At 39.0% G+C, this 27,368-nt stretch overlaps 1 protein-coding gene across 2 annotated transcripts in view; it reads right to left on the bottom strand.

Moving 5' to 3' along the window:
* The window catches only part of LOC140483029 (proteasome activator complex subunit 4-like), a 196,808-nt gene that overhangs the window by 13,612 nt on the left and 155,828 nt on the right, over window positions 1-27,368 (bottom strand). For both annotated transcript variants that reach the window (XM_072580909.1, XM_072580910.1), the window contains 5 exons: window positions 22,907-23,038; window positions 20,579-20,787; window positions 19,888-19,973; window positions 18,609-18,737; window positions 12,863-13,018 (listed from right to left, as the gene is read on the bottom strand). In XM_072580909.1, the coding sequence (XP_072437010.1) occupies window positions 12,863-13,018; window positions 18,609-18,737; window positions 19,888-19,973; window positions 20,579-20,787; window positions 22,907-23,038 (712 nt within the window). The remainder of the gene's footprint in view (window positions 1-12,862; window positions 13,019-18,608; window positions 18,738-19,887; window positions 19,974-20,578; window positions 20,788-22,906; window positions 23,039-27,368) is intronic.

The raw sequence follows: 27,368 nt of genomic DNA on the forward strand, positions 1-27,368 counted from the left end.
ATAAATGTGAAGTCATCATTTTGGTAGGAATAACAGCAAAAAGGACTATTACGTGAATGGTAATAACTTGCACCACGCTGCTGTGTGCAGAGAGACTTGGTGTCCTTGTGCATGAATCGTAGAAAGTTGGTCTGCAGGTGCAACAGGTAATTAAGGCAGCAAATGGAATTTTGTTCTTCATTGCTAAAAGGATGAAGTTTAAAAGCAGAGAGGTTATGCTGCAGCTGTACAGGGTGCTGATGAGGCCACATCTGGAGTTCAGCATGCAATTTTGGTCTCCTTACTTGAAAAAGGATGTACTGGCACTAGAAGCAACATAAAAACATAAAATTATGATGGCAATAGATAAGATAGAAGTAGAGAAGATTTTTCCACTGGTGGGTGAAACTAGGTCAAAAGGGCAAAATTAGGGGAGCAGATTTAGGATTGAATTGAGAAGGAATTTCTTCACCGGGACAGTTGTGAATCTATGGAATTCCCTGACCAGTGAAGTAGTTGAGGCTTCCTCAGTAACTCTTTTTAGAGCGAAGATAGATAATTTCTTTGAACAGTAAAGCAATCAAGGGTCATGGTGAGTAAGTGGAGCTGAGGCCATGAAAAGATCGGCCATGGTCTTACTGAATGGTGGAGCAGGCTCGAAGGGCCAGATGGCCTACTCCTGCTCTGAATTCTAATGTTATGTTCTTATGTATACTGGCATACTGATAATGGGACATAACAGAACAAGCTCTTATGAAAATAAACTGAATCTTTAAGGACTGTACTATTAAATGAATCATTAAACACTGATGCAATCGCACACCAGTGAAATGTGACTATGAAGTGCACAGAATCACTATAGACTTACTTCATTTACTATACTGCATTTTGTATTAAAAACCAATTAACAACAGTGTGAAATAAATAACAGCAGGCAGTTACATTTAGCTATTAGCACATTTTTGCAATTAAGTGAATGCCAAAGGTTATTGTTCATGTATTATGCATATTCACCATTATCAATTTTGTGGCAAGATAAAAATTAAGACAACTAGACTTTAGAATTTAACCTCAACCCTACCCCCCAACTCAAAGCAGTTACAGAAAATACCCAACAAAATCAGTCACTGCCTTTGTAAATCATATGAAGCATTAGATAAATTTCATTAAACCAGGGGTTGAAGACGTTAACACTTAAAGGTAGAGTTTCTAGTTTCCATGTTGGTGGAAGTAGAGGGGCTGTAAATTTCATACTTTTCTTCACTTTCTGTCTTGCAACAATAAAGGGGCGGCACGGTGGCTTGCTGGTTAGCACTGCTGCCTCAGAGCGCCAGGGACCCAGATTCGATTCCAGCTTCGGGCAACTGTCTATATGGAGTTTGCACATTCTCCCTGTGCCTGCGTGAGTTTCCTCTGGGTGTTCCGGTTTGCTCCCACAGTCTAGGTAGACTGTGCAGGTAAGGCAGACTGGCCATACTAAATTGCCCATAGTGTTCAGGGTTAAGTGCAGTAGGGGTAAATACAGGATAGGGGGAATAAGTCTGGGTGGGTTACTCTTGGGTTGGTGTGGACTTGTTGTCTGAAGGGCCTGTTTCCATACTGTCAGGATTCTATAAACTGTGACATTTTATTTAATCCCAGGAAGATCTTCCAATCACTACTGAGTGCCTTCAATAACACTGCCTTTGCTCAGCCCTATTTCAATTCCTGAAATTAAATTCATGCTTTCATTATCTCTAGACTTGACGATTCCAATTCACTCCTAGGGGACCTGCCATATTCTAGATTCTGTAAATGTGAATTTATTCAGAAATCCACTGTGCATACCTTAACTCACATCAAGTCTAAATCATATCACCTGTGAGCTCATTGACCTGATTGTGATCACAGAATTCAGTCTTCTTTTCAAATCACTTCATTCCTCCTCATCTCTGTAAACTCCTTCAGTCCCGTAAGCCTGATTGCTGTACTCGTCTAACTCTGGAATCTTGAGCATCCAAATTTTAAATCACTCTACTATTGTCAGCTGCATCTTCAAATCTAGTCCCACTTGCCAGCATTTGGCCCTCTAAACCCTTCCTGTTCATATACCCATTCAGATGCCTTTTAAATGTTGTAATTGTACCAGCCTCCACCACTTCCTCTGCACCACCCTCTGCATGAAAAGGTCGTCCATTTATATCTTTTATATCTTTTCCCTCTTACCCTAAACCTATGCCCTCTAGTTCAGGGCTCCCCACCCCAGGGAAGAGACTTTGTCTATTTCTCCAATCCATGTCCCTCATGATTTTATAAACCGATATAAAGGTCACGCCTCAGCCTCCGGCGCTCCAGGGAAAACAGCCCCAACCTATTCAACCTCTTGTTATAGCTCAAGCCCTCCAACCCTGGCAATATCCTTGTAAACCCTTTCTGAAGCCTTTCAAGTTTCACAACATCCTTCCAATAGGAAGACCAGAATGCATGCAATTTTCCAAATGGCCTAACTAACGTCCTGTACAACCACAACATGACCTCTCACCTCCTAAACACAATACTCTGACCAATAAAAGAAAGCATACCAAACACTTTCTTCACTACCCTGCACTCCAAGGTCTCTTTGTTCAGCAACATTCCCTATGACCTTACCATTAAGTGTATAAGTCCTGCTAAGATTTGCTTTCCCAAAACGCAGCACCTTGCATTTATCTAAATAGTCCTACAAACGTACCTCCTTGGTCAAACCATTTGACATTATATCATGTTTGTTTGGGTTATATCGTGTTTTACAATGCTCCCTCAAAGTACTTTGGGACCTTTTATAACATTAGAAAGTGCTATATAAATTGATGTTAGCAGGCCCCAAACTAGAAATGCCAAAACTACATCTTACATACAAACTGGAATAGAATGACCCACTTGGTTCTTTGAGACTGCTCCAACATTTAACGAGATCATGACTGGTCTAATGATGGCCTCAACTGCACTTTCCTATTTACTTCAGATACCCCTCGACTGTCTCCTTGGTCCAGAAACCAAGTACCTCTGCCTTTAAATTATTTAGTTACTCAAATCATCTTGCAAAGAGACTCTCAATTCTTATAACATAATTTCTCATCTTCATCTTAAGTATGAGATGCATTTTTAAAGGTGTCTCCTAGTTCTAGTGTCATCACGACGAATTAGCTTACGTGGTTGAGATCTTGTGCAAATTTTTTGTTGTTTCATGAAATTTAGTAACTTGATCATAGCTCACAAAAGGAAAACCTCAAACATAATTCATTAAAACTATCAATTCATTTTAAAGAAATTGTCGACAAGGAGCGAGTGAGTTACATTTCGCTAGTTCAAGGCACCTTTAAGAGTGCAACATTGTGGCCTTCGCTTCATTGCCCTCATCAGTGCTATTATAGCAACATTACTTTTGTTACACTTTTGGCCATGTCCATTGGTAAATATACTGCCTAAACATTTGGCCTTTCACGTTCATTCGTAAAAGCAGCAAAGGAAAATTTAGACAGAACAGAATAAAACACAATTGATAAAACTTTCAAAAGACCACAAAAGATACACATCAAGGGTAAGACAAATTAGCTGCAAATGAAATGCAAAATTATTGAAAACGAATTTAGCTTCCTTGTGTAAAGGAAGAGGCGGCAAGCAAGAGAAATGCATATTACAAACAAGACAAAAAAGGGATGTCAGCTACTTAAGAAGGGCTACAATGACTACTGGATTAGCAGATAAGTGACCTAATCACAAAATTTCTATTTCAGATCTGGATCAATTCACAATGTTAAAAAGAGTATGTGCATATATGTGTGCATACATAAATTAAAATGTAAGACAAAAACTCAAAGACAATTGAAAGGCTTAGCATAAATCTATGATTAGTATTACCCATGAAAAATGCCCAGTCTATCTCAAACATCTTGGAAGAGCAAAATATCTCAAAAATCGGAACATTAGGTTAAACAAGCTGCTACTATGCTGTCTGAATTGATGATATTTTCCATAAACAGGAAACTGTGATCAATTTGAACAGAAATGCTTCCTTCCACACAATTGAGCAAAGTGGTATATGAATTTCAGAACTGTTGCAATACAAAGGACAAAGGTTATATTGTTCCAATGACTGCTTGATCAAATCAAACAGTACGCTCTAGTGGTTGTTTGTAATAGGTAGACTCCCAAGTGCACTCAACCAGGTCACACTTGCAAAACAAACATTTCTGTTGCTTGTAATGTCATTCCACAACTGGACAGAATGGGCTAAAACAAAATCCTGCATGCATAAATAGCTATACAAACAACATATCCATAATAATTAGTTGAGTATGATTGCTATAAGTGACATATGCAGAAACCTATTGTCTGCAAATAAAAGGAATGAATAAGCCTTACACCTTAAATTACCCAAAAGCCTGAGCAGCTAATAGGGCCCTATCGATTTCTTACGATAATGATCAGAATCAGCACTTTTCTCCATAGTACAAATTTTTATGAGATTGTTCACAGTTTGCCACTCGTGTTTATTCTGATGACTGCAAGACAAAAAGTTTCAACTTCTTACTTTTTCCACAATATTCATACACTATAAGACAAAGTGACCATTCAAATTGAACCAATGCTTCCATACTAGCAATAACAATGGGAACAAAGTGAAATGGGGAAATTAGGCTATTCTTCATATATTTGTCCAAACTTTCCAGCAAATGTGAGGGCATTAGTGTGTGTAATGTGGCACACTAAATCAGTGTTGCTAATTTACTTCAAGCTTTTTGGTGTTCTTTCTTTTTTTGTTCATTCACAGCACTTTTGCATCATTTATTGCCTATCCCCAAAGGTTAATCCTTTTGCTGTGTACCTGGAACCACATGTAGTCACAGACCAGGTAAGGACATCAATTTCCTTCACTAAAGCACATTAGTATACCAGATCGGTTTTTCCAACAATTAACAATGCTTTTGCGGTCATCGTTAAACCTCTCAATTCCAGATTTTGGTTGAATTCAAATTTTGTCATCTGCCCATTGTAGGATTCGAAACAAGGTACCTAGAACATTTCCTGGATCTATGGAATAGTAGTCAAGCAATAATACAATTAAGCCATTGCCTCCCACAACTAGAACATTCTGGTAAAAGTAGCAGCAAATTAGAAGTGACAAAGTCAGACTTTGCAATGACACCTCCACAATTGATTCAATTTCATGATCCTAGAATAAATTTGCTACATTAACCTAACGATTCTACTGAATTTCAATAAATTTTCATAATTTCAGATAGTACAGAAAATAAATCTCCAAATGTGTTTGTTGAACACAAGTGTGTGTCTATAAAACAACCTCCACTTACAGAGAGAGGGCGGTATTGTAAAGATTGAGAAGGGGAAAATTGAAGAAAATACATGAACAGCAATTTGAACATCTTTAAATGCCTGCCTCATTTTATCCTTGAAAGTGACCAAGTTAGAAATTGGTACTTTAAAAAAAGTGTTGAATAATTTTAAGATGCGTTGAACCTATAGGCCTTAACATTGGCTGGTCTGAATAAAGCGAATATGGATTTTGAGTATGTTTATCATTTACAATTTATATCTAGAATAAACAAATTTGTCAGTGATGTCTTAGACATCTATTCCAATTTTTAAAATGCTAACACTTGCACAAATACTTACAATTTAATATGAATGGTGCACAGTGCTAAAAAGTAGTCATCAATAAATCTTGCTATTTTTCATACTTAATGTGTGTTAGTGTTAATTAAACTTTATTGGTATCTGTGGGAATTGCATCCATTACGGTAACTAACTGCAGGACACAAAGTACTTGGGATCATATTAAAGGCTCATTTGATAAACTGGAGATATATTGTGCTGCCTAATTGGTATTTCAACAAGAATTATCAGGGTGACAAACTGACCCGTATTTGAAATGTAACTCCCACATCCTGGCTCCTTTGCTGCTGCAAAAGTCTTTGTACAATATTTTGAGATTTACTCTTTGCACTTGGGCAGGATGCACTTTCACATGTGAATAGCAGCTTTCTCCCAAAAGCCTGGGTCACAGGATCAGCAGCTTCCACAGGCTAGGCAGCAAATCTTCCCACCTAACCAGCTGAATCCATACTCAAATTAACAGTCACTGCCACCCAACACTGACCCCTATGACAAAGCAGCCCTTAACTTTCACCTTTCCCACCCACCCTCAAAAGTTAATCACCATGGGAATGATTGTGATATGAACATGTTTTTTTACTTCTCATTAATTATATGTTAATAATATGCCCAATTTTATATATATTTATATATAGCTGACTTGCACAAATATTGGAAGGATTTCAAAGTGATGATATAGAAAACATAGTTTAAAAGTGAACATATGAACACAGTTACTACTGATGGAATGTTCAATATAATTAGGAGGCAAAAAGAGAAGTTGCAGTTAAAGATATAGAGCATTTGATGAAAAGATTAGTTCACCATGAATGCGAATGCATCAACTGAAATTTCTGGCCTTAACTGGGTCTCAATTTGTACATTCTACTTTTACTTTATCAAAGTACACAATATACTTGTAGTTTCAAAATAATTTGAAATTATAAACAATCCAGAAAATCCAGTGTAACGAAACCAAATTCTTTGTTCACAGTTATAAGATGTGACCTTGCTGACAAGTTCAATATCCATTAAAGGTATCCACAAGTCTTCTAGACAAAACCAGACAAACCACATTTGTTTGTCATTCCATTTACACTTTTTAAAAAATCATTTTCCTATTTGTCAGACTGTGCTTTAAATCCTTGATCAATACGTCATATGAAATGTACCTAGTAGCTTTAGTAGATAGATTACGACTGAACCTCACACACACATCACTGTTTATGAGCAAGAGTCACTTTAACCCAAATAACAGGAGCCTTAACATTACCACCAGGAGTCAGGTGTTGATCTATGCTTTGTAGACATAAATACATCACTTGCCCAGATAAAAGTCTGTATCATTGCAGCAACAAACACCCTCTGTTACTGCGTTTTGAGAAGATTCATAGCGAAGGTAGAGATTCTGGATGTAGGTTTGCTCGCTGAGCTGGCAAGTTTGTTTTTAGATGTTTCGTCACCATACTAGGTAACATCATCAGTGAGCCTCCAGTGAAGCACTGGTGGTATAGCCCACATTTTGTGTTTAGATTTCCATGGGCTGGGGATGCCATTTCCGGTGATGTTACTTCCTGTGGTGGTGTCATTTTCTGTTCTTTTTCTCAGATGGTAGTAAATGGGATCAAGGTCAATGGGTTTGTTGACAGAGCTCCAGTTGGAATGCCATGCATCTAGGAATTCTCGTGCGTGTCTCCTCCTAGGATGGATGTGTTGTCCCAGGCGAAGTGGTGTCCTTCCTCATCTGTATGTCAAGATATTAGTGAGAGTGGGTCATGTCTTTTGTGGATAGTTGATGTTTGTTTATCCTGGTAGCTAGTTTCCTGCCTGTTTGTCACAGTTCTTGCAAGGTATTTTGTAAATGACATTAGTTTTGCTTGTAGTCTGTATGGGGTCTTTCAAGTTCATTAGCTGCTGTTTTAGTGTGTTGGTGAGTTTGTGGGCCCTCATAATGCCAAGACGTCTGAGTAGTCTGGCAGTCATTTCAGAGATGTCTTTGACGTAGGGGAGCCTGGCTAGGGTTTCTGGACATTGGCTGTTTGCTCTACTGCGATATCTCGGAATGGCAGTTTGTTGTTGTTTTTCTCCTCTTTAGTGAATTTTATGCCAGTAAGGATATTATTGATGGTCTTGAAGGTTTCCTCTAATTTGTTTTACTTAGTGATGACAAAGGTGTCATCCATGTATCGGACCCAAAGTTTGGGTTGGATGGTTGGCAGAGCTAATTGTTAGAGTCTCTACTAAGAACCCTGATATCGGAGATCCCATGGGTATTCCATTGGCTTGTCTGTAGATTTTGTTGTTGAAGGTGAAGTGGGTGGTAAGGCATAGGTCCACTAGCTTGACGATACTGTCTTTGTTGAAGAAGTTGGTGGTGTTTGGTGTATGTGCCGTTGGTTCTTCTAATAGTGTAGCCGGTGTTTCCTTGGCCAGGTTGATATTGATAGATGTAAACAGGGCTGTTACATCAAAGGAGACCATTATTTAATCCTCTTCTATCTTGGTGTCTTTGATGATTTTGAGGAATTCTTGGGTGGAGTGGATAGAATGGCATGAGTCTTCTACTAAGTGTTTTAGTCTTTGTTGTAGCTTCTTGGCTAATCTGTAAGTTGGTGTTCCGGGAAGCAACACTACGGGTCTGAGGGGTGCGCCTGGTTTGTGAATTTTGAGTAATCTGTAGAAACGTGGTGTGTTGGATCCGTCTGGTTTCATTTTTTGGAAATTGGACTTATTTATTTCTCCAGATTTCTGAAGTTTTTTGAGTAGGGCTATGATTCAGTTCTCTAGTTGTGGGGTTAGGTTTGTTGCCACTTGTTGATAAGTGTTGCTATCTGCAAGCAGTGCATTCTCTTTCTCAATGCAGACTCTGATTTAAAATGACTCTCAAGTGTCCTTTGTCTGCAGGTAGGATAACAATGTTTTTATCATTTTTTCGTCCTTCTAGTGCTTTCCTTGCTTGCGTATGGAGTGTGTTTCTTCCTTTTCCTGTTTAATGTTGGTGTGACTGCCTGTCTGGTGGTATGCTGAGGTTCTTCTGTGAATTCATTGTCTTTCAGTGTTGTTTCTAATGCTGCTAAGAAATCGTTATTCACATCCTCGAGGTTGTAATTTAATCCTCATACTAAGATGGCTTTTTCAGTGTCTGTTAAGGGCCAGTCAGGTAAGATTTTTATCCATGCCTCTGTGTTGTTATTTTGTCTAGTTTTTTCTGCAGGTCTAGTTTTCTCATTTTCTGTGTTTGTTGCTGTCTAATGTTTATGCCTTGTTGCACTGTGTCTATCCATTCATGGTCTGTTACATTAGTGAGTAAAGCTTGGTTGTATTTACGGAATCTGTTATGGGCAGCATTAATAATTTCTCTAAGCTTTCTGCGGCCATTTTGCTCTGCTATTCTTTTGGCTAGTGGGGTGTTAAGGGGAGGTTTGTATTTGTTTCCTTAGACATTTGTGCAGGAAGTATCACTGTTCGTGGGTGGCGCTCTGTCGGATGGCATTGGTTTCCATTTTTGGGCCAATTTTAGCATATTGCGCCCATAAGTGTTAGCAAGTTTTGAGAAAGTTCGTAGCTTAGGTTGAGGTTCTGTCACCACAGGAAATGACATCACCAACTTAAGGAAACCTAAACACATAAATAAAACAGCAGGCCGTATCACCAGTGGCTCACTGATGTTACCTAGTATGGTGACAAAACGTCCAAAAACTACCCTTCCAGCTCAGCGAACAAACTTACATCCAAAACACCCTCAATATTTAGGAGGGCAAAGTGTGCTCTCTGGTTTCAAAGCCTCAATCAATCTGTAAACTCAGCTCTTACCACAATCTTCCATGCATTGCAAGAGCACTCGGGCAGTGGATCGCCTGTCCTGATACCAAGATGGAGGAAGAGGCTATACTTGTTAATAGGATGTGGGTGTTATTGGCTACATCAGCCCTTACTGCCAATCCTTAACTATAGTGGAGAAGCACTATTATTAACAGTAATATATTAGCAGACATGAGAGTTTATTAATCACAATACTTGTACATCATCTGTAATCATTCGCTAACGAGTATGCTTATTTAGCTAAGAAATTCCATGTCAATAGTTAACCTGTACATAATTCTTGTTTGATTGCGTGTATGCATGCAATTACTTCAAGTGCATGATTATTTGACTTCACAAAATGGGCACGACAATTAATTCTGAATAAAAGGTATAATTTGTTTGTCAAGAAATTACTTCCTCACCTGTGCATTTTAAGCCTTTGATGGTATTTGTTCCAGATAAAACAATTTTTTCATATGGTAGCAACAAGTTAAATAAATCAAATATCAAAATCTAAGTCAGATATGCAGGTCAAAACTGCTGGTGTATACCATGTATCCTGTAGGCTACAAATTTTCTCTGATGGCTAAGTGGAAATAAGTGCTCTAGAACATCATTAGGAATTCATTATGCATTAAGAATTGTGCATGCTGTCATTTACAGAGAAGGTGGCATCATTTACTGAAGTGGTTGGTGAAGAAAGTTTGATCCTTCAGACTATACTTAGGGGCTAGATAAAGGAATATAATTGGCACCTGTAGGTCTTCTAAACATTGAGCCATCAGTCATCAGGGTTTTGAAAGACAGTCAAGGAGTTTCAGCAATGATTCAAAGTAGCCTTCTGAACAGGAGCTGGGTTGGTGCTAGCTTGGTCAATACAGCCTGGACCAGCAAGTCTTGGTTGATGCAGTAACTAAATTCTCTTAATGCTGCATACCCATGTGGTGTAATGGTGCAACATTTGCAAACTCAGGTAGCAGAGGTGTCAGTATCAGTAAAAGTGTACTGGTAATAATCATATTCACCTCTATGTCAACAGATTTGTAACTCTGATATGACAGCCATGTAGCAGAACAATATTTCACTGTACAGCATCACAAAGTTGAGTGCGGTCTAATAGAAGATTCAATTATCTGCTTTTTATGATATATGTAAGATGACCTGGATTTGATATAGGACTTTTGCAGATGGCACAAAACTTGTGCATAATTTGAACTATGAAGATAACAAGTTACAAAAGGACACAAACAGACTAATAGAATGGACAAAATGAGTTGAAATTTAAAGCAGAGAAGTGTGGTGACACTTTATATTGCTGTAAATCCCACTAAAATGTAAGTGATTTCGTTTTTAAAGGAAAGAAGGGACAGCTACCTTGGGATATAGACATATCAATGAAGATGGTAGGGAAGGTAGACAAAATGGTGAAAGGATGTGAAGGTTTTAAAGAAAATAATCAGGAGACTGGTATCAGAGATGAGGAATTTCAGTTTTGTCAATAAATTGGTTGAAGCTCGGTTGTTCTCTTTAGAGAGAGTTGTCAGGACATTTGATAGTGTTCAAATTCATGAAGCGTAAATAAGACAAAAATATTCCATGACAGGAGAAAGCGAGTTTTGAGAAGATTTGTAGTTCAGGTTGAGGTTCTGTATGTAGGTTTGATCGCTGAGCTGGAAGTTTTATTTTCAGATGTTTTATCAACATATTAAGTGATATCATCAGTGAGCCTCCAGATGAAGCACTGGTGGTATGGCCCACATTTTATTTGTGGGGAAACAAGAGGAAATGACACAACCACAGGAAACTACGTCACCACAGGAAATGACATCACCAACCAAAAAAAAACCCAAAAAAAGCAGGCCATACCAGCTTCCAGCTCAACGAGCAAATCTACATCCATAACAGGAAATATAAGAACAGAAGGTGATAGAAATCGAATGGCAAAAGAATCAATGGCAACATGAGGAAAAGCACAAGTGACTAGTATCTGAAATGCACTACCTTGGTATGTGGTGGTGGAGGAGATTCAGTTTTGACTTTCAAAAACACACGAGGAAAGACATTGCAGTACTCTGGGGAAAGGATGGGGGGGGAAATGAGGGAAACTAACTGAATTTCTAACAGAGCTTTCACTCTTCTGTGCTGTAATTATTCTATGACTCTTTTCCTCATGTGTATTTGTTAAGTTTCTGAACCATGCTATTCTGCTATGTTTTCCTCCCAAGATTCTGAAGATGCTGTATCTACATTTGTAGAAACAACTTTTACCTCTTGTGCCACAAAAAGGTAACCTCAGAGTTTAGTTTACTTAATTTGTGTTGAAGTAGAAATTTGAAACAATTACATTTTAAGGGTTTGGCAAAAATCACTGTCAATGAAAGTAAGTCCACATGGTCTATAAATCAGTGGCCAGGGTTTCCCCATTTTTCAACAGATTCTCTGTTTCTGAGGCCAAGACCATATCCTCTGCACATTTTCAGATTTTGCTGAATAATGACAGTCTCCTCACGATTGTCATTATTATGTGTAATCTTAGATCACAACTACTGTCACCTCAAAAAGACACGTTTGCTGAAATCGATTCCCATTGACAAATACAAGTTAAGCAGCTCTCTTGATACTGCAGTGATACAATTTGTTTGGGTTGATTGAAATTTGACTAATTTTATTACGTATTAGCAAACAATAAATGAAAAATGTCAAGATGCATTTGGTTTTAAAACCACACTGTTGACTTTCTGGTCATGTTTCTAAAAATTCAGGAGTACCAATCTTTCAAACAGAAAAGCTAAACTGTTGTAGGGTCTGTTGTAGGAACACTCACTTACACAGAAGGAACCTCAATTTTCCCGCATTTGATTAACCAAATTTCGGATTATCTGAACAAAATCACAAATTCCAGATGCTTAGCTAGCTATGTTATCCGGCATTCAATTAACCAAACGAAATACCCCCACCTGTGTCCTTCAGATAACTGAGGTTCCTCTGTACTATCAGTTTTCTCATGCACATTAACTTACTTTGAATGTGTGGGCAAGTGTGAAAAACAATCTGACAACAATAAGTTGTCACATTCTATCTTTTGGGGTTGAAGAAAGACATGTTCAATATGACACTGAATTCCATTATTTAAATTCACCAGTAGTGAAACACGAAGATATCTGTATTTAACATCTGACTTGAAGAATCACAGCTCAACATCACAGAATTCTCCCACCACTGCTGCATTAGAATTAACCTAAATTTATACACTCAAGTTCTGAACTAGACTTGAATTTTCCAATTCATAAATAAGTGCTCCCAATTAGACCAAGCTGACAAACGAAGCATGGTTTTCAAATTAAAAAACATAATGCTTTTTATCGCAGGGGTGAATATAAAAACTACTGTTACGACTCAGACTAAAATTTATCACCATTTTCCTCTGTAATCTAATTATGCTTACCTCTAACTGTTCATCTTCCAAGAGTTTTATAACCAGCCATCTCACATCTTTGACTGCCTGTTCATTGTCCAAAAAAACAAACAAATTGTAGAATACCATGGTTTGAAGGTAGGTTAGGACAGTGTACTTTGTATGCCAAGAACTGCTCTCTGATATCTGTGCAAATGAAAACAAATAATTCAAAATGATAACTGATAATAGAATTCTGCAGGTTAAAAAGTGGCAACCAAAATACAAAAGTAAATTAAATAAAAGTAAGTTCCAGTACAATGTGACAATTTATACACAGTCAGTGCTTTCCACAGTAATCCAGTAACTACTAATAGTGCTCCCATAAGTCAGTTCTGTAGTTATCACATCCAGTTGTGAACAGTAGTGGGCAATTAAGTACTTAACAGGAGAAGACTCCTAAATATCCTCAATGTTGAAACTGGATAAAGTTTTAAATTATTTGGACGTGCCCACTAAATTCTAACTGCAACCTCAATGATATTTTTACCAGTTTGCTCTATTCTCAGCCCATAATAGATAGAATTCCAATTCATCTTAAAACAAATGCAGTTGAATACTTTGTCTGTCAAAGATTTGGCTCTGAACCTTTAAATATTTACTCTTTAGCTCTTAAATACATGCAAGGGGAGGTGATGATGTAGCGGTTGTATAATTGAACTGGTAATCCAGAGGCCCAGACTAGTACTTTGGAAACAAATCAAAAGGTATCATAGCAGTTGGTAGAATTTGAATTCAGTTAACAAAGCTGTTATAAAGCTAGTGGCTGTGATGGTGACCATGAAACAAATCATCAATTATTGTAAATTACATCTGGTTCACTAATGCCCTTGTCTTACCAGAACGAAACACCTCGCAAATATCTAAATTAAACTCGACCTGCCATTCCTCAGTCCACTGGCCCAGCTGATCAAGATCCTGCTGCATTTTCATTTAACAAATCCGTCTCAGCTTTCCTTAGTTAATTTGCATTTACCAAAGTGATAAGTTTGTCCCAAATTATTTCTAAAGATTTCCCCACTACCACAATAAAACTGACTGGCACGAAGTTTGTTTGCTACTTGCATTGGTAGCAATGGGCAGGGAGAAACTAGACATTGCATTCTCTTTGGCCTTTGAGTCATATTAAATTTCGTGGCAGAGAAAGATATCACAAGTAGTAAAGGATCTGAAGAATAACTCAGAGTTGCTACAACATGCAAATTAAAGTGAGACTTGCAAAATTAGGGCTATCTGCAGGAGGATATTCTGAAAGTAATGTGTGTCAAAGATGGTTTTAAAAATAGTGGGGATAAAGAAAAAAAGCAATGAGAGAAATGCATTTTAAATATTAATTTTAGAAGTAGCAGGAAAAGTCAAGAAAGTTAGGGCCAATCAAATTTTAAAAAAACTTTGAGGGTAGAGAAAATATTTCTTAGAATAGTGTGGCTATTTGAACTAAAGAATACGAGGAGGAGTGGAAATAATTAAACTGGATAGCCATAAATTTAAAAAGGCTCCAATAAAATACATTAAGAGTGTTGCCCAAGAATGTGGGAAAGAGGGACTCCACTTCATAGGGCATTGGCATTAGTTTTGGAACAGGGGGGATCTGTATCATTGGGACGGTCTCCACCTGAACCGATCAGGTACCAATGTTCTAGCAAAGAGGATAAATAGGGTGGTCAGTAGGACTTTAAACTTCTGAGTTGGGGGGGAAGGGAAAGTGAAAGCGACAGGGAGTATGGCATTAAATTGAAAGACAAGCAGCAGGATAGCATGTGTCCAGGCGGATTTAAAATTGAGGTAGACTGGGAATGCAGAAAAGAGCAAGGATAACTCAGGACATCATATGACTTCCAATATCTCTAATGATAAGAAAGTTAGCATTAAGGCACTTTATCTGAATGCTCGTAGCATTCATAACAAAGCAGATGAACTAATGGCACAGATCATAGTGAATGATTATGATGTGGTAGGCATCACAGAGACTTGGTTACAGGGGAGTCGGGACTGGCAGTTAAACCTCCAAGGATTTTCAACTTATCGAAAAGACAGGGAGGTCGGCAGAGGGGGTGGGGTTGCCTTATTAGTTAAGAACAATATTAAATCTATGGCACTGAGTGACATAGCGTCAGATGATGTGGAGTCTATGTGGGTGGAATTGAGGAACCACAAAGGAAAAAAAAACATAATTGGAGTTGTGTACAGACCTCCTAACAGTGGTCAGGACCAGAGGCGCAACATGTACCGGGAAATAGAGAAGGCATGTCAGAAAGGCAAGGTCACAGTGATCATGGGAGACTTCAATATGCAGGTGGACTGGGTAAATAATGTTGCCAGTGGATCCAAAGAAAGGGAATTCGTGGAATGCTTACAGGATGGCTTTTTGGAACAGCTTGTCATGGAGCCCACAAGGGAGCAGGCTATTCTGGACCTAGTGCTTTGCAACGAACCAGACTTTATAAAAGATCTTAAAGTAAGGGAACCTTTAGGAAGCAGCGATCATAATATGGTAGAGTTCAGTCTGGAGTTTGAAAGAGAGAAGGCAAAATCGGTTGTAATGGTGTTACAGTTAAATAAAGGTAATTATGAGGGCATGAGAGAGGAACTGACAAAAATAGACTAGCTTGCGGGGAAGGCAGTAGAGCAAAAAATGGCAGGAGTTTGTGGGTATAATTGAGGACACTGTACAGAGGTTCATCCCCAAGAAAAGAAAGATTATCCAGGGAGGGATTAGACAGCCATGGCTGACAAAGGAAGTCAGGAAATGTATTAAAGAAAAAGAGAGATCCTATAAAGTGGCCAAGAGCAGTGGGAAATCAGAAGATTGGGAAGGCTACAAAAACAAACAGAGGATAACAAAGAGAGTAATAAGAGAGGAGAGGATCAAATATGAAGGTAAGCTAGCCAGTAATATTAGAAACGATAGTAAAAGTTTCTTTCAAAACATAAGAAACAAACGACAGACAAAAGTAGACATTGGGCCACTTCAAACTGATGCTAGAAGCTTAGTGATGGGAGATAAGGAAATAGCAGGAGAACTTAACAAGTACTTTGCATCAGTTTTCACAGTGGAAGACATGAGTAATATCCCAACAATTAAAGGGAGTCAGGGGGCTGAGTTGAGTATGGTTGTCATTACAAAAGAGATAGTGCTAGAAAAGCTAAAAAGTCTTAAAATTGATAAATCTCCTGGCCCCGATGGGATACATCCTAGAGTTCTGAGAGAGGTGGCTGAGGAAATAGCGGAGGCATTGGTTGAGATCTTTCAAGAGTCACTGGAGTCAGGGAAAGCCCCGGATGATTGGAAGATCGCTGTTGTAACCCCATTGTTCAAGAAAGGATCAAGACAAAAGATGGAAAATTATAGGCCAATTAGCCTAACCTCGGTTATTGGTAAAATTCTAGAATCCATCATTAAGGATGAGGTTTCTAAATTCTTAGAAGAGCAGAGTCTGATTAGAACAAGTCAACATGGATTTAGTAAGGGGAGGTAATGCCTGACAAACCTGTTGGTAGTCTTTGAAGAGGTGACAAGTAGGTTAGACCAAGGAAACCCAGTGGATGTGGTCTATCTAGACTTCCAAAAGGCCCTTGATAAGGTGCCACACGGGAGGCTGCTGAGCAAGGTGAGGGCCCATGGTGTTCGAGGTGAGCTACTGGGATGGATTGAGGATTGGCTGTCTGACAGAAGGCAGAGAGTTGGGATAAAAGGTTCTTTTTCAGAATGGTAGCCGGTGACGAGCGGTGTCCTGCAGGGTTCAGTGTTGGGGCCACAGCTGTTTGCATTATATATTAATGATCTGGATGAAGGGACTGGGGAAATGCTAGCAAAGTTTGCAGATGATACGAAGTTAGGTGGACAGGCAGGTAGTACTGAGGAAGTGGGGAGGCTGCAGAAGGATCTAGACAGTTTGGGAGAGTGGTCCAGGAAATGGCTGATGGAATTCAACGTGAACACATGCGAGGTCTTGCACTTTGGCAAAAAGAATAAAAGCACAGACTACTTTCTAAACGGTGAGAAAATTCGTAAAGCCAAAGTACAAAGGGATCTGGGAGTGCTAGTCGAGGATTCTCTAAAAGCAAACATGCAGGTTGAGTCTGTGATTAAGAAAGTGAATGCAATGTTGTCACTTATCTCAAGAGGGTTGGAATATAAAAGCACCATTGTGCTACTGAGACTTTATAAAGCTCTGGTTAGGCCCCATTTGGAGTAATGTGTCCAGTTTTAGTCCCCACACCTCAGGAAGGACATAATGGCACTGGAACGTGTCCAGCGGAGATTCACACGGATGATCCCTGGAATGGTAGGTTTAACATATGAGGAGCGGCTGAGGATCCTGGGATTGTATTCATTGGAGTTTAGATGATTAAGGGGAGACTTAATAGAGACGTAGAAGATAATACATGGCTTGGAAAGGGTGGACGCTAGGAAATTGTTTCCGTTAGGTGAGGAGACTAGGACCCATGGACACAGCCTTAGAATTAGAGGGGGTAAATTCAGAACAGAAATGCGGAGACAATTCTTCAGCCAGAGTGTGGTGGGCCTGTGGAATTCATTGCCGCAGAGTGCAGTGGAGGCCGGGACGCTAAATGTCTTCAAGGCAGAGATTGATAGATTCTTGTTGTCTTGGGGAATTAAGGGCTACGGGGAGAATGCGGGTAGGTGGAGTTGAAGTGTCCATCAGCCATGATGGAATGGCGGAGTGGACTCGATGGGCCGAATGGCCTTACTTCCATTCCTATGTCTTATGGTCTTATGTTGTTTCATAGCAGATACTGCATTTATTGTCTAAGTGGAAACTCACATGGTGCAGTACAAAAAAAAATTCTCAAAGCAAGTACTGCTTTTGCACTAAAACAATCGGCCCTAGGTTTCTAGCTACTAGAGCTTTTGCTTCAAACAAAATGTTTCTAACAAATAGTTATTTAAGAAACAAAAGTATATTTCTAAAAGAAATGAAGGATATGTTTTAATACAGGGCTTAAGAACTAAATTAGCTCGTTTTTAAACAGAACTATTGCACGCAGTGTTATACAGAACATTATATTATATGTGAGGATTTAACTGAAGGTCAAATTATATAAGTAGAGATTATGTGATTTTTTTTAACTGCAGAAATGTGAATAGTGATAACCTTACCAATTAATGTTAAGACTATCACATCATATTATCCTGACACCATCAATTAAACATATTATAAAATGCTGAGGGAAAGAAGAATACTTTATTCAGAGATATAGTAAACATTGATTGGTTTGCAAAGACCACAGACATAACTGGTTAATCTCTCGTGTCACTGATGTCCTTTGTACTAGTTCGTTAGTTCAAGTCAATTTATCCTATACCATTTAAAATAGTGACAGATGTACAGGCCAAGAAAATAGCACTACTTTTGACTAACCCACACAGCCAAGAGGACAAAGGTGGAATGTGCCAAAGGCAAAGCAGTGTTGCTGGAACAGCCCCTTAACTGAAAGTGTTGTGAGAAGTTGTTCATCACACAGTCAGAAGTTGAAGAACGTGACTCAATAACACCTACAAATGCAGCTAGGAAAGAACGCTGGACATGCAAGCCACAAACATTCCAAAAAAATAAACCTGATTAAAATGGTTCTCAAAAGCTAGTTTCAATGAAGAATGCCTTGTGTATTCTGGCATTTTCCTTAGTTTGTCCTGAATATTGAAGTTTCCTTCCTACATTCCTTCGTAAAATATATATTTACAATAGAGATATTAAAATGTATAATTTACCTGTTTTATAACATCTAACACCATGATCACTTGTTCAGGATACAGCAATCCCTGAGACATAAGTGATAAACACATTTTTGCATCCCTTTTAAGTTCATCATAGTTCTCATCATTTTCCACAGGAGCAATCTAAAATGAATGAAACAATTCAGAAACTAATTTAAATACTAAGTAAACATAACTCAGAATGCCAACTGGACAGATTGGCAAGAAAAACAACGAAAATAAAACTGATACAAATGCAACCAAAGAACCAAGTTTAATCCAAATTAACATGGACAGCAGTGCTTTTTGAACTTTAAATAAATAATTCAAAAACAGTGATAGGAAATCATCCTTACAAGTGGCTATGTCCACTTTAAGCTTCAACGAATTCAGGCACCAAATATCAGACCAGAAACTAGAACACTGGAGAAAGGGAAAGGACACCTAAATTTCAAGCCGAGGTCTAAATTTCATAGGAACCTACAGTGCAGATAGAGGCTATTCAGCCCATCAAGTCTGCACTGAGCTTCCAAATAGCATTCCACTCAGATTCACATCCCCACCCTAAAATTCCACATTTACAATAATCCACTTAGCTGCACACTATGGGCCAATTTAGAATGGCTAATACACATAACCTGCACATCTTTGGACTGTGGGAGGAAAATGAAGCACCCAGAGGAAACTCACACAGACAAGGAAAGAACATGTAAACACCACACAGACAGTCACCCAAGGCTGGGACTGAATCCACATCCCTGGCATTGAGGGGCTAACCACTATGCCACAATGCCACCTCAATTTGTTCAGAGGTCTAGATTTATGTAATCAAGCTGGAAACAGCTCACTCCAAATAAAGTCAGCTAATTATGACAGGGTTCGAAGTATGTATGATGATGAGTTGGTTCATTCATTCAGTTCTAGATTTTAACTACATTCGTTGGAGAAGTGTGATGTTTTGACTGGACAGTACATTTTTCTCATATGCAAAAAAAGCAGGAAGGATCTTGAATTTCAGTGGTAGTGTCCCTAACTCTCGGCCAGAAAGTCTTGGTTCAAGTCACACCTGTCCTGGAGATGTATCATAACACATCCAAACAGGGGTTATTAAAAATAATTAAGAGGAAAAAAAGCTATTAGTGCAGGAAGACTTTTTTGGCAACACGGACATGAAACCAAATATATTCCAAACTAAATATGATTGCTTCAGTATAATTAAGAAACAGGTTAAAACATGTGCTAATTTACTTTGCACAGTTTAGAAATTAATGTAAACATTACAGTCACAACATACCTTGAATAAGAGGGGCATGAGTTGGAGCTGCTCTGCAACTGCCGTAGAGAATGACCTTCCTGCGCTTGCCATTAACCATTTCAGCACTGTGCAGCAAAACAAACCATGCAGTTGATTGAGAGGTCAGTATCTTGGACAATATTCACTGAATTTTAATTTTATGTTTCAGGAAGTAAAGGAAAAACCACAGTTCGTTACAAAAAAGCTAGTCCTTTTAAATACCCAGAATTTGTTATGCAAGGGAATCAAAGGCTATCCGGGGTAGATGAGAATTTGGAATTCAAAATAGAAATGGATCAACAATGATCTTATTGAATAGCTGAGTAGGTTCGAGGGGCTAAATGGCCTACTTCTATTTCTTAATTGTATTCCTTAAAGCTGCCTTTTTAACATTATTTTCCATTCTGGTCTTATTAATGCTTACTTTTGCTTCATGTGTTTTTCCAATTTCGCTTCCTCCTTTTCTACTTTCCTTCAATCTTGCCACCTCCTTAGGTTTCCATGCCTCTGCCAGACTAGGTTAAACCCTCCCAAAAGTAGCAGCAAACATCGCCACAAGGATATTAGATCCCAAAGACACAACCTACTCACACTGTATGAATCCCAGCTGTCCCAGAGCCTCAGAAATCTGATGCCCTGACATCCACAGAAAATTAATGCAATATTTTCATGAGCTAATTTGACTGCCTACCTGTTTTCAGAAGTTTAATGGCTTGTGTCCTTTCATCCTGCTCCCCAAAACCATTTTCTTCAACAACGTGATTTTGAATTTCTTCGTCAATTTCTGTAAGGGGCTTAAGTTGCTCTAAGATACGACTGGTGAATTCAGATACGTGTGGTGACAGAGTTGGATTTGAATTTGGTAGAGTGATGTCTATCATGAATAAATATGTTAAAACACTGTGGAGAGAACATTTGAGAAGTAACATGAAATAGGATGTCATAAGTTATATTGTAACATGTTAAGTTTTTTATCATGAAACATACTTAATAATTTTGAGGATTGTGGAATTGCTATTGAAGAGTGTGCAGGACGTTCTACCCTAAAAGGATGCTAGTGAACCAGATTAGTTTTTACAACAATGATAGATATCATGGTTGTCGCCAAAAAAAAAAATTAGAGCAACAAGCTCCTGCACTCCCTGGCCCAAACCCTTGACTTGCCTACAGTTTTCTCCTTAATTTCAACCTGCTTTTAATAATCCTTTCTAAAATGCAAAAATCATTACCCTTTGCTAGGACAATAATGTACAACTATCATCTTACTGTCTAATTATAGGGAACAGCACATACATAAGTCCGTCTTTGCTCAGGAATTGGTTTAATAACCCCTATACTTTACTACAACTGAAGTTATCAGCAATGCATTACACAAGTGGCATCTTTTGAACTGGTCCTGTCAGACCAATGATTCCAGTTACAGGCACTCCCTTGTCCTGTCTTGGTCCAGTACACATCTCCTTTACACATTTTAAGACAGACACCTCATCCACATTCCAATGGAAAAAAAACTGCCTCATCTTGCTATTCTTTTATTTTAATTTTCAGTTCAAAAAGTTTAATAGCAAGGCTGTTGCAAAGAACATTTGTATTTTTACTATACTAGATCAAGTATCCTGGAATCCTTGGCTCCAAAATGTCCCAAGTCAAAGATACCTCTATCTCCTCCCTGCACCCAGCTGTAGTAGCTTGCAAAACCAAGTAGCTGTTTATTTCTGCTAACCACAGAACTACCATTTGTTCATAATACCCACTGACTTTCCTGGAAATCTGTATCAGATTTAAAAATTGGCTCCCTATGCTCTCTTCACATTGCAAAATGAAACATATTAACTTTGCATTCAGGTAGAAATTTTAATTAGCTATTCTTGACCCCATACATTTCCCTTTCATCTAATGGACAATTTACAACCTTATACTTAAAACACCTCTCTGGAATATTGTGAAACTTGGAATCTACTCAGGGTAAACTTACACTGCTGCATTCTTTCCAAGTGTAAATGCCTCACACCCAACTCCCCATAAAACACTCCAAATATTCCAATGATCGCTCCAATCAAACCACACAGGAGTGCTTCCAGCATTAGAACAAGTCACGTGATTCCATTCATTTACTCTAAATTTAAAGACAAAGTCCCAAAATAATCGAATGAACCTAATTACAATCAGACTCCCTAAAGTCAAAGATATCCTGTAATTAAACAGTGTTGACAACAAATAAATACTTTTTAAGCACATGAGCTAGGAAAAACAGAACGCTCCCCCACGTAGCATTTTCAAACAAATCTTAAGCTGATCAGAATCTCTCCGTCCATCCGTGATTAACTGGCTGACTGTGTTGCTCACCTATCTTCACCAACCCATGACCACCTACTGTCCCCAAGAATCCCCAGTTCTGTCTTCTTATCAATGGTTTTCCTGTCAGCAGCTAACCAGCCTGTTACTTCAATCAGCTGCTGGGCAGGAAGTAAAATAAATATTATTGTACTAGTAAATTGAAAAGGATCTCTATAGGCCAGACTTGCCAATCTTTTTGCTGTCCAGACCTTACTCTAAGTCTTTTTAAAATACTGGGGCATGTTCTCTGACTTGCTAATTTAGTCACATAGTTAAGACCACACCTTATTCCAGAATGAGCATGGAAACAAGAAGGACTGTGATACATTTAATTCAGTATGAGCTATATGAAGGTATTATTAGGTTTTTCAGTTTGTTGTGACTGTGGACATCTACAAGTTAATGCAAATCAAGATGATCAAATAAATATTAAACATTTGTACTGCAATACAAAATGGAAAATAAGCAATTTGCTCTAAAATACCATCCCAAATTATGACTGATATACTCTTGGCCATGTGTTTTAGTATCAATAACAGCAGAGCTCACAATAAATCTTGAACTTGTGCAATTCAATACTTAAATTCAGATGTACAAAAACGTCAAATCCACATGTATATACATTTGATAAGAATAAGAAATCCTAATATTTTAAAATCTTATTCAAATCTCGAACTCTCACCTTCCGATCCTTTCTCGCACGTTTTTATAAACTTGCGTGAGTTTCGGCTCAAGATATTGAAGGAGCCTATGCATTAGTTCAGGCACTCTCCATTCTTGCTGCGCCAAACCACCCTGCAAAACGTACAGTCGGCTAGCAATAGAACACAAAGAATGGGATTTTGTAAATTATAATGTTTTCATTCCTGACAGATACAGATCATTACATTCACAATTTTTGTTTTAATGGTCACATATTACAGCCATTAAGTTTGTTATTCCTTTATTGGCATTAATTTTTCACATTGTGATAGTATCAATATTGAAGGAAGCTAATTGGCCTACTGCATGCGCACATATTTTGAATGAGTACCATTACCTTGCTTATTCCCCATAAAAATGTAAATGACTCCTTTTCCAAGTATATATCCAATTTTCTTTCGTAAAATCACTTGAATCTGCTTCCAACACGTTTTCAGGCAATGAATTGATGGAAATGATGGAAAATATTAATCTGGGTCTGGATGCAGGTTTGCTCACTAAGCAGGTAGGTTCGTTTTCAGACGTTTCATCACCATACTAGGTGACATCTTCAGTGAGCCTCCAAATGAAGCACCAGCGGTGTAGCCCGCTATCTATGTTTGAGTTTCCTAGGGTTAGTGATGTCATTGCTTGTGGTAACACCCTTTCCTATGGTGACATCATTTCCTGTTCTTTTTCCTGGGGGGGGGGGGCGCAAATGGGATCCAAGTCAATGTGTTTGTTGAAAGTAGCATGGCATTCCCACCGGAACTCTATCAACACATTAACTTGGATCCCATTTACCATCCCCCTCCCCCCCCCCCGGAGGAAAAGAGGAAATTACATCACCATTGGAAATGACATCAGCAACTCTAGGAAACTCAAACGTAGAAATAGAAAGCGGACTACACCACTGGTGCTTCATTTGGAGGCTCACTGAAGAGGTCACCTATTATAGTGACAAAATGTCTGAAAACAAACCTTCCAGCTTAGCGAGCAAACCTATATCCAGAACCTCAACCTGAGCTGCAAATCTTCTCAAAATTACTTGGGATCATGTTAATTCATTCTTTGGCCTTGGGTTACAAACAACAGAATGAGGAAAGAAAGAAAGAAAAGGAAATGCTTAGGGAGGGGAGGGTTGAGTGTGGGAAGATAGGGACTTGATAACTTGATAGAACAGACCATTTGACCCTTAGATAAAATCGTAGTTGATTTGAATACTGTTGCAACTCCAATTTACTGTCTCTTACCCAGAACATTTGACTCTCTTGTCTATTAACAATTTCTTGAACCTCAAGTTCAGTCAACCAGCCTCAACCGTTTCTTGGTGAGAGTAGTGGGTAAATGAAGGGGAAGGCTGGGTGACTGGAAAGGCAAGTAAACACTGGGACACTGTCTCTTAAAAAGAGTTCAGCATGAGAACTTACCGTGGTTGCGCTCTGATGGCTCTATCCAGTGTAGATAGGAGGTTCAAGATCTGATCCTCAGCATGCCATCTAGCTACCAACATACTCAAAGCTTGGGAGGTGTGAAAACAGAAATCCAGGTTTCCACTGGCATCTCCTGTTGCCAAGCATGCATGTGGTTGTTAGGCAAAAATAGAACGGAGTTTAGTGGTAACACTGCCAAGGGCAAGTTTAAATGAATTTGCTCATACGATTCTGGGAAAGTTACCACAGGATGAGTGAAAATAACAAACGTTATTTGTATATATGTAAACTTTGCAAAGCAGCTGTAGGAAGTAGAAAATGAAAGAAAAACTATCTTTCAAAACCAACCTACACTATATTTCTAGTCTGTTGTAAACAAAATTCAATTTCTGAAACTGAGATTTTAGCTGAGAACTCAAATGGCACAAACTATTACAAGCATATAAGAACACTTGCTCCAAATTGTGCCAAGTCAGAGTCAGAATTGAACAGCAGAGGACCAAGGATTTGGGGGGTATTATGTGCTACTTAAGGGCTCCACAAAATGATTATCAAAGATTAGTTTGGAACATTGAAATGTCAAAACGTTATTTGACTACGTTTTCTAACAAGGCAGCGAACTGCTAAGAGTATTGGGGCATACAGTTGTTTTATTGCATCAGGAACAATTGTGGTATGTTGATTAATACTGTGGTCCCAAAAATAAGTCTCCACTTTTTTCCTGGCAGGTCCTGTCTTTTTCAAGAGTGAGATTGTCATACATTTCACAACTCACTTGGAGGTAATTGTCATCTGTTTGGAAGGTGCTGTCTAAGAATCTTTGGTGAACTTCTGCAGTGCATCTTCTAGACAGTACACACTATTGCTCCTGAGCTTCAGTGGGAAGAAAAAGCAGATGTTTGTGGATGTAATGCTAATCAAGCAGGCTGCTTTGCGCTGAATGGTATTAAGCTTAAATGCTATTGGAGCTGCACTTATCCAGGCAAGAGGGGATTATTCCATCACACTCCTGAGTTGTGCCTTGTGGATAGCTGACAAGATTTAGGGAGACAGATGATTTATTTGCTGCAGTATTCCCAGCCTCTGACCTGCTCTTGGAGCCACTATATTTATGTAGCAAGTCCACAGTTTCTGGTTAATGGTAACGCCCAGAAAGTTGACAGTTTGGGATTCAAGCTGAAAATGCGTTGCTGGAAAAGCGCAGCAGGTCAGGCAGCATCCAAGGAACAGGAGAATCGACGTTTCGGGCATAAGCCCTTCTTCAAGAATGGGGAAAGTGTGTCCAGCAGGCTAAGATAAAAGGTAGGGAGGAGGGACTTGGGGGAGGGGTGTTGGGAATGCGATAGGTGGGAGGGAGGTCAAGGTGAGGGTGATAGGCTGGAGTGGGGTGGGGGCGGAGAGGTCAGGAAGAAGATTGCAGGTTAGGAAGGCGGTGCTGAGTTCGAGGGATTTGACAGAGACAAGGTGGGGGGAGGGGAACTGAGGAAACTGGAGAAATCAGAGTTCATCCCTTGTGGTTGGAGGGTTCCCAGGCGGAAGATGAGGCGCTCTTCCTCCAACCGTCGTGTTGCAGTTTGGGATTCAATGATGATAGTCCCTTGACATTCAATGGCATTATGGTGAAAGTGTCTTTTACAGGAGATGTTCATTGCTTGGCATTTGTGTGGTGTGAATATTACTTGCCACTTGTCAGCCCAAGCCTGCATATGGCCCAGGTCTTGTAGTATTTGACCATGAATTGTTTCAGAATCCAAGGAGTTGTGAATGGTACTGCAGATCTGCAATCAATCATGAGCAACAGTTGAAACCCTGCTTTAGATCTTATGGAGAGAAAAGGTTATCTTCTGGTTTGATGACAAAGGTTGGGTATATGCTGGGTCTTGGGGTTGCAAATTGGAAAACAATTCTGCTGCTATTGATGGCCCACAGCACTTCATGGATGCACAGTCTTGAATTGCTAGATCTGTTGTGAAGTCTGTCCCATTTAGCATGGTGATAGTGCCACACAACACAATACAAGATAATCTCAATGTAGAGACAAAGTTCTGCCTCGACAAGGACAGATGCATCTGCAGCAGGCTAAATGGCAAGGATGGGGTCAAGTATGTTTTTCCTTCTTGTTGGTTCCTTCACCATCTAGTACAGACCCAGTCTAGTAGTTAGGTCCTTTAAAACCCCACCAGCTCGATCAGTAGTGCTGCTGCCAAGACACTCTTGGTGGTGGACATTAAGTCCCTCACTCAATGCATATTGCACTCTTGCCATCCTCAGTTCTTTCTCCAACTGAGGTTCAACATGAAGGACTGTTGGTTCATCAGCTGAGTGAGGATAGTATGTTTCAATTAGGTTGCCTTGCGCATTTTAACCTGATGCCATGAGGCTTCATGTGGTCCAAAGTCAATGTTGAGGACTCCAGGTCAACTCACCCCTAACTATATGTCATTATGCTGCCAAATCTGCTGGGTCTGTCTCTCCAGTGGTACAGAATGTATACAGGGATGGTGATTGCTATGTCTAGGAAATGGTCTGTAAATTATGATTCCATGAGTATAACAATGTCAAACTGTTGCTTGATTAGTTTGAGAGGCAGCTCTCCCAATTAAGGCAATAGCCCCCACATTAGATAGAAGGACTCTGCAGGGTCAACAGGATTGTCGTCTTTTGTGGTGCATAGGTCAATACCAGGTGGTCTTGTGGTTTCCTTTCTTTGCTGAGATTTTAAGTGATTGATACAACTGAGTGGCTTGCTAGTTGAGAGTCAACCACATTGCTGTGCTCTAGAGTCACATGTAGGTTAGACCAGGCATAAATGGCAGATTTTCTACCTTGAAGAACATTTGTGAACCAGGTGGACTTTTCCAATCTTTTTGAGGTCATCATGAGATTCTTGATTTCACTTTTTTTAAAATATAGAATTCACATTAAAAATTTATTCAAACCAGAGTTCCCAGCACATGAGCTGAGCTTCTGGAATAATAGTCCAGCAATAGTAACTAGGCCACTTTGCCTTGGTTCCAATGAAACTGAACT

Source organism: Chiloscyllium punctatum, chromosome 11 (genome assembly GCF_047496795.1).
Source record: "Chiloscyllium punctatum isolate Juve2018m chromosome 11, sChiPun1.3, whole genome shotgun sequence".
Lineage (NCBI taxonomy): Eukaryota > Metazoa > Chordata > Chondrichthyes > Orectolobiformes > Hemiscylliidae > Chiloscyllium > Chiloscyllium punctatum.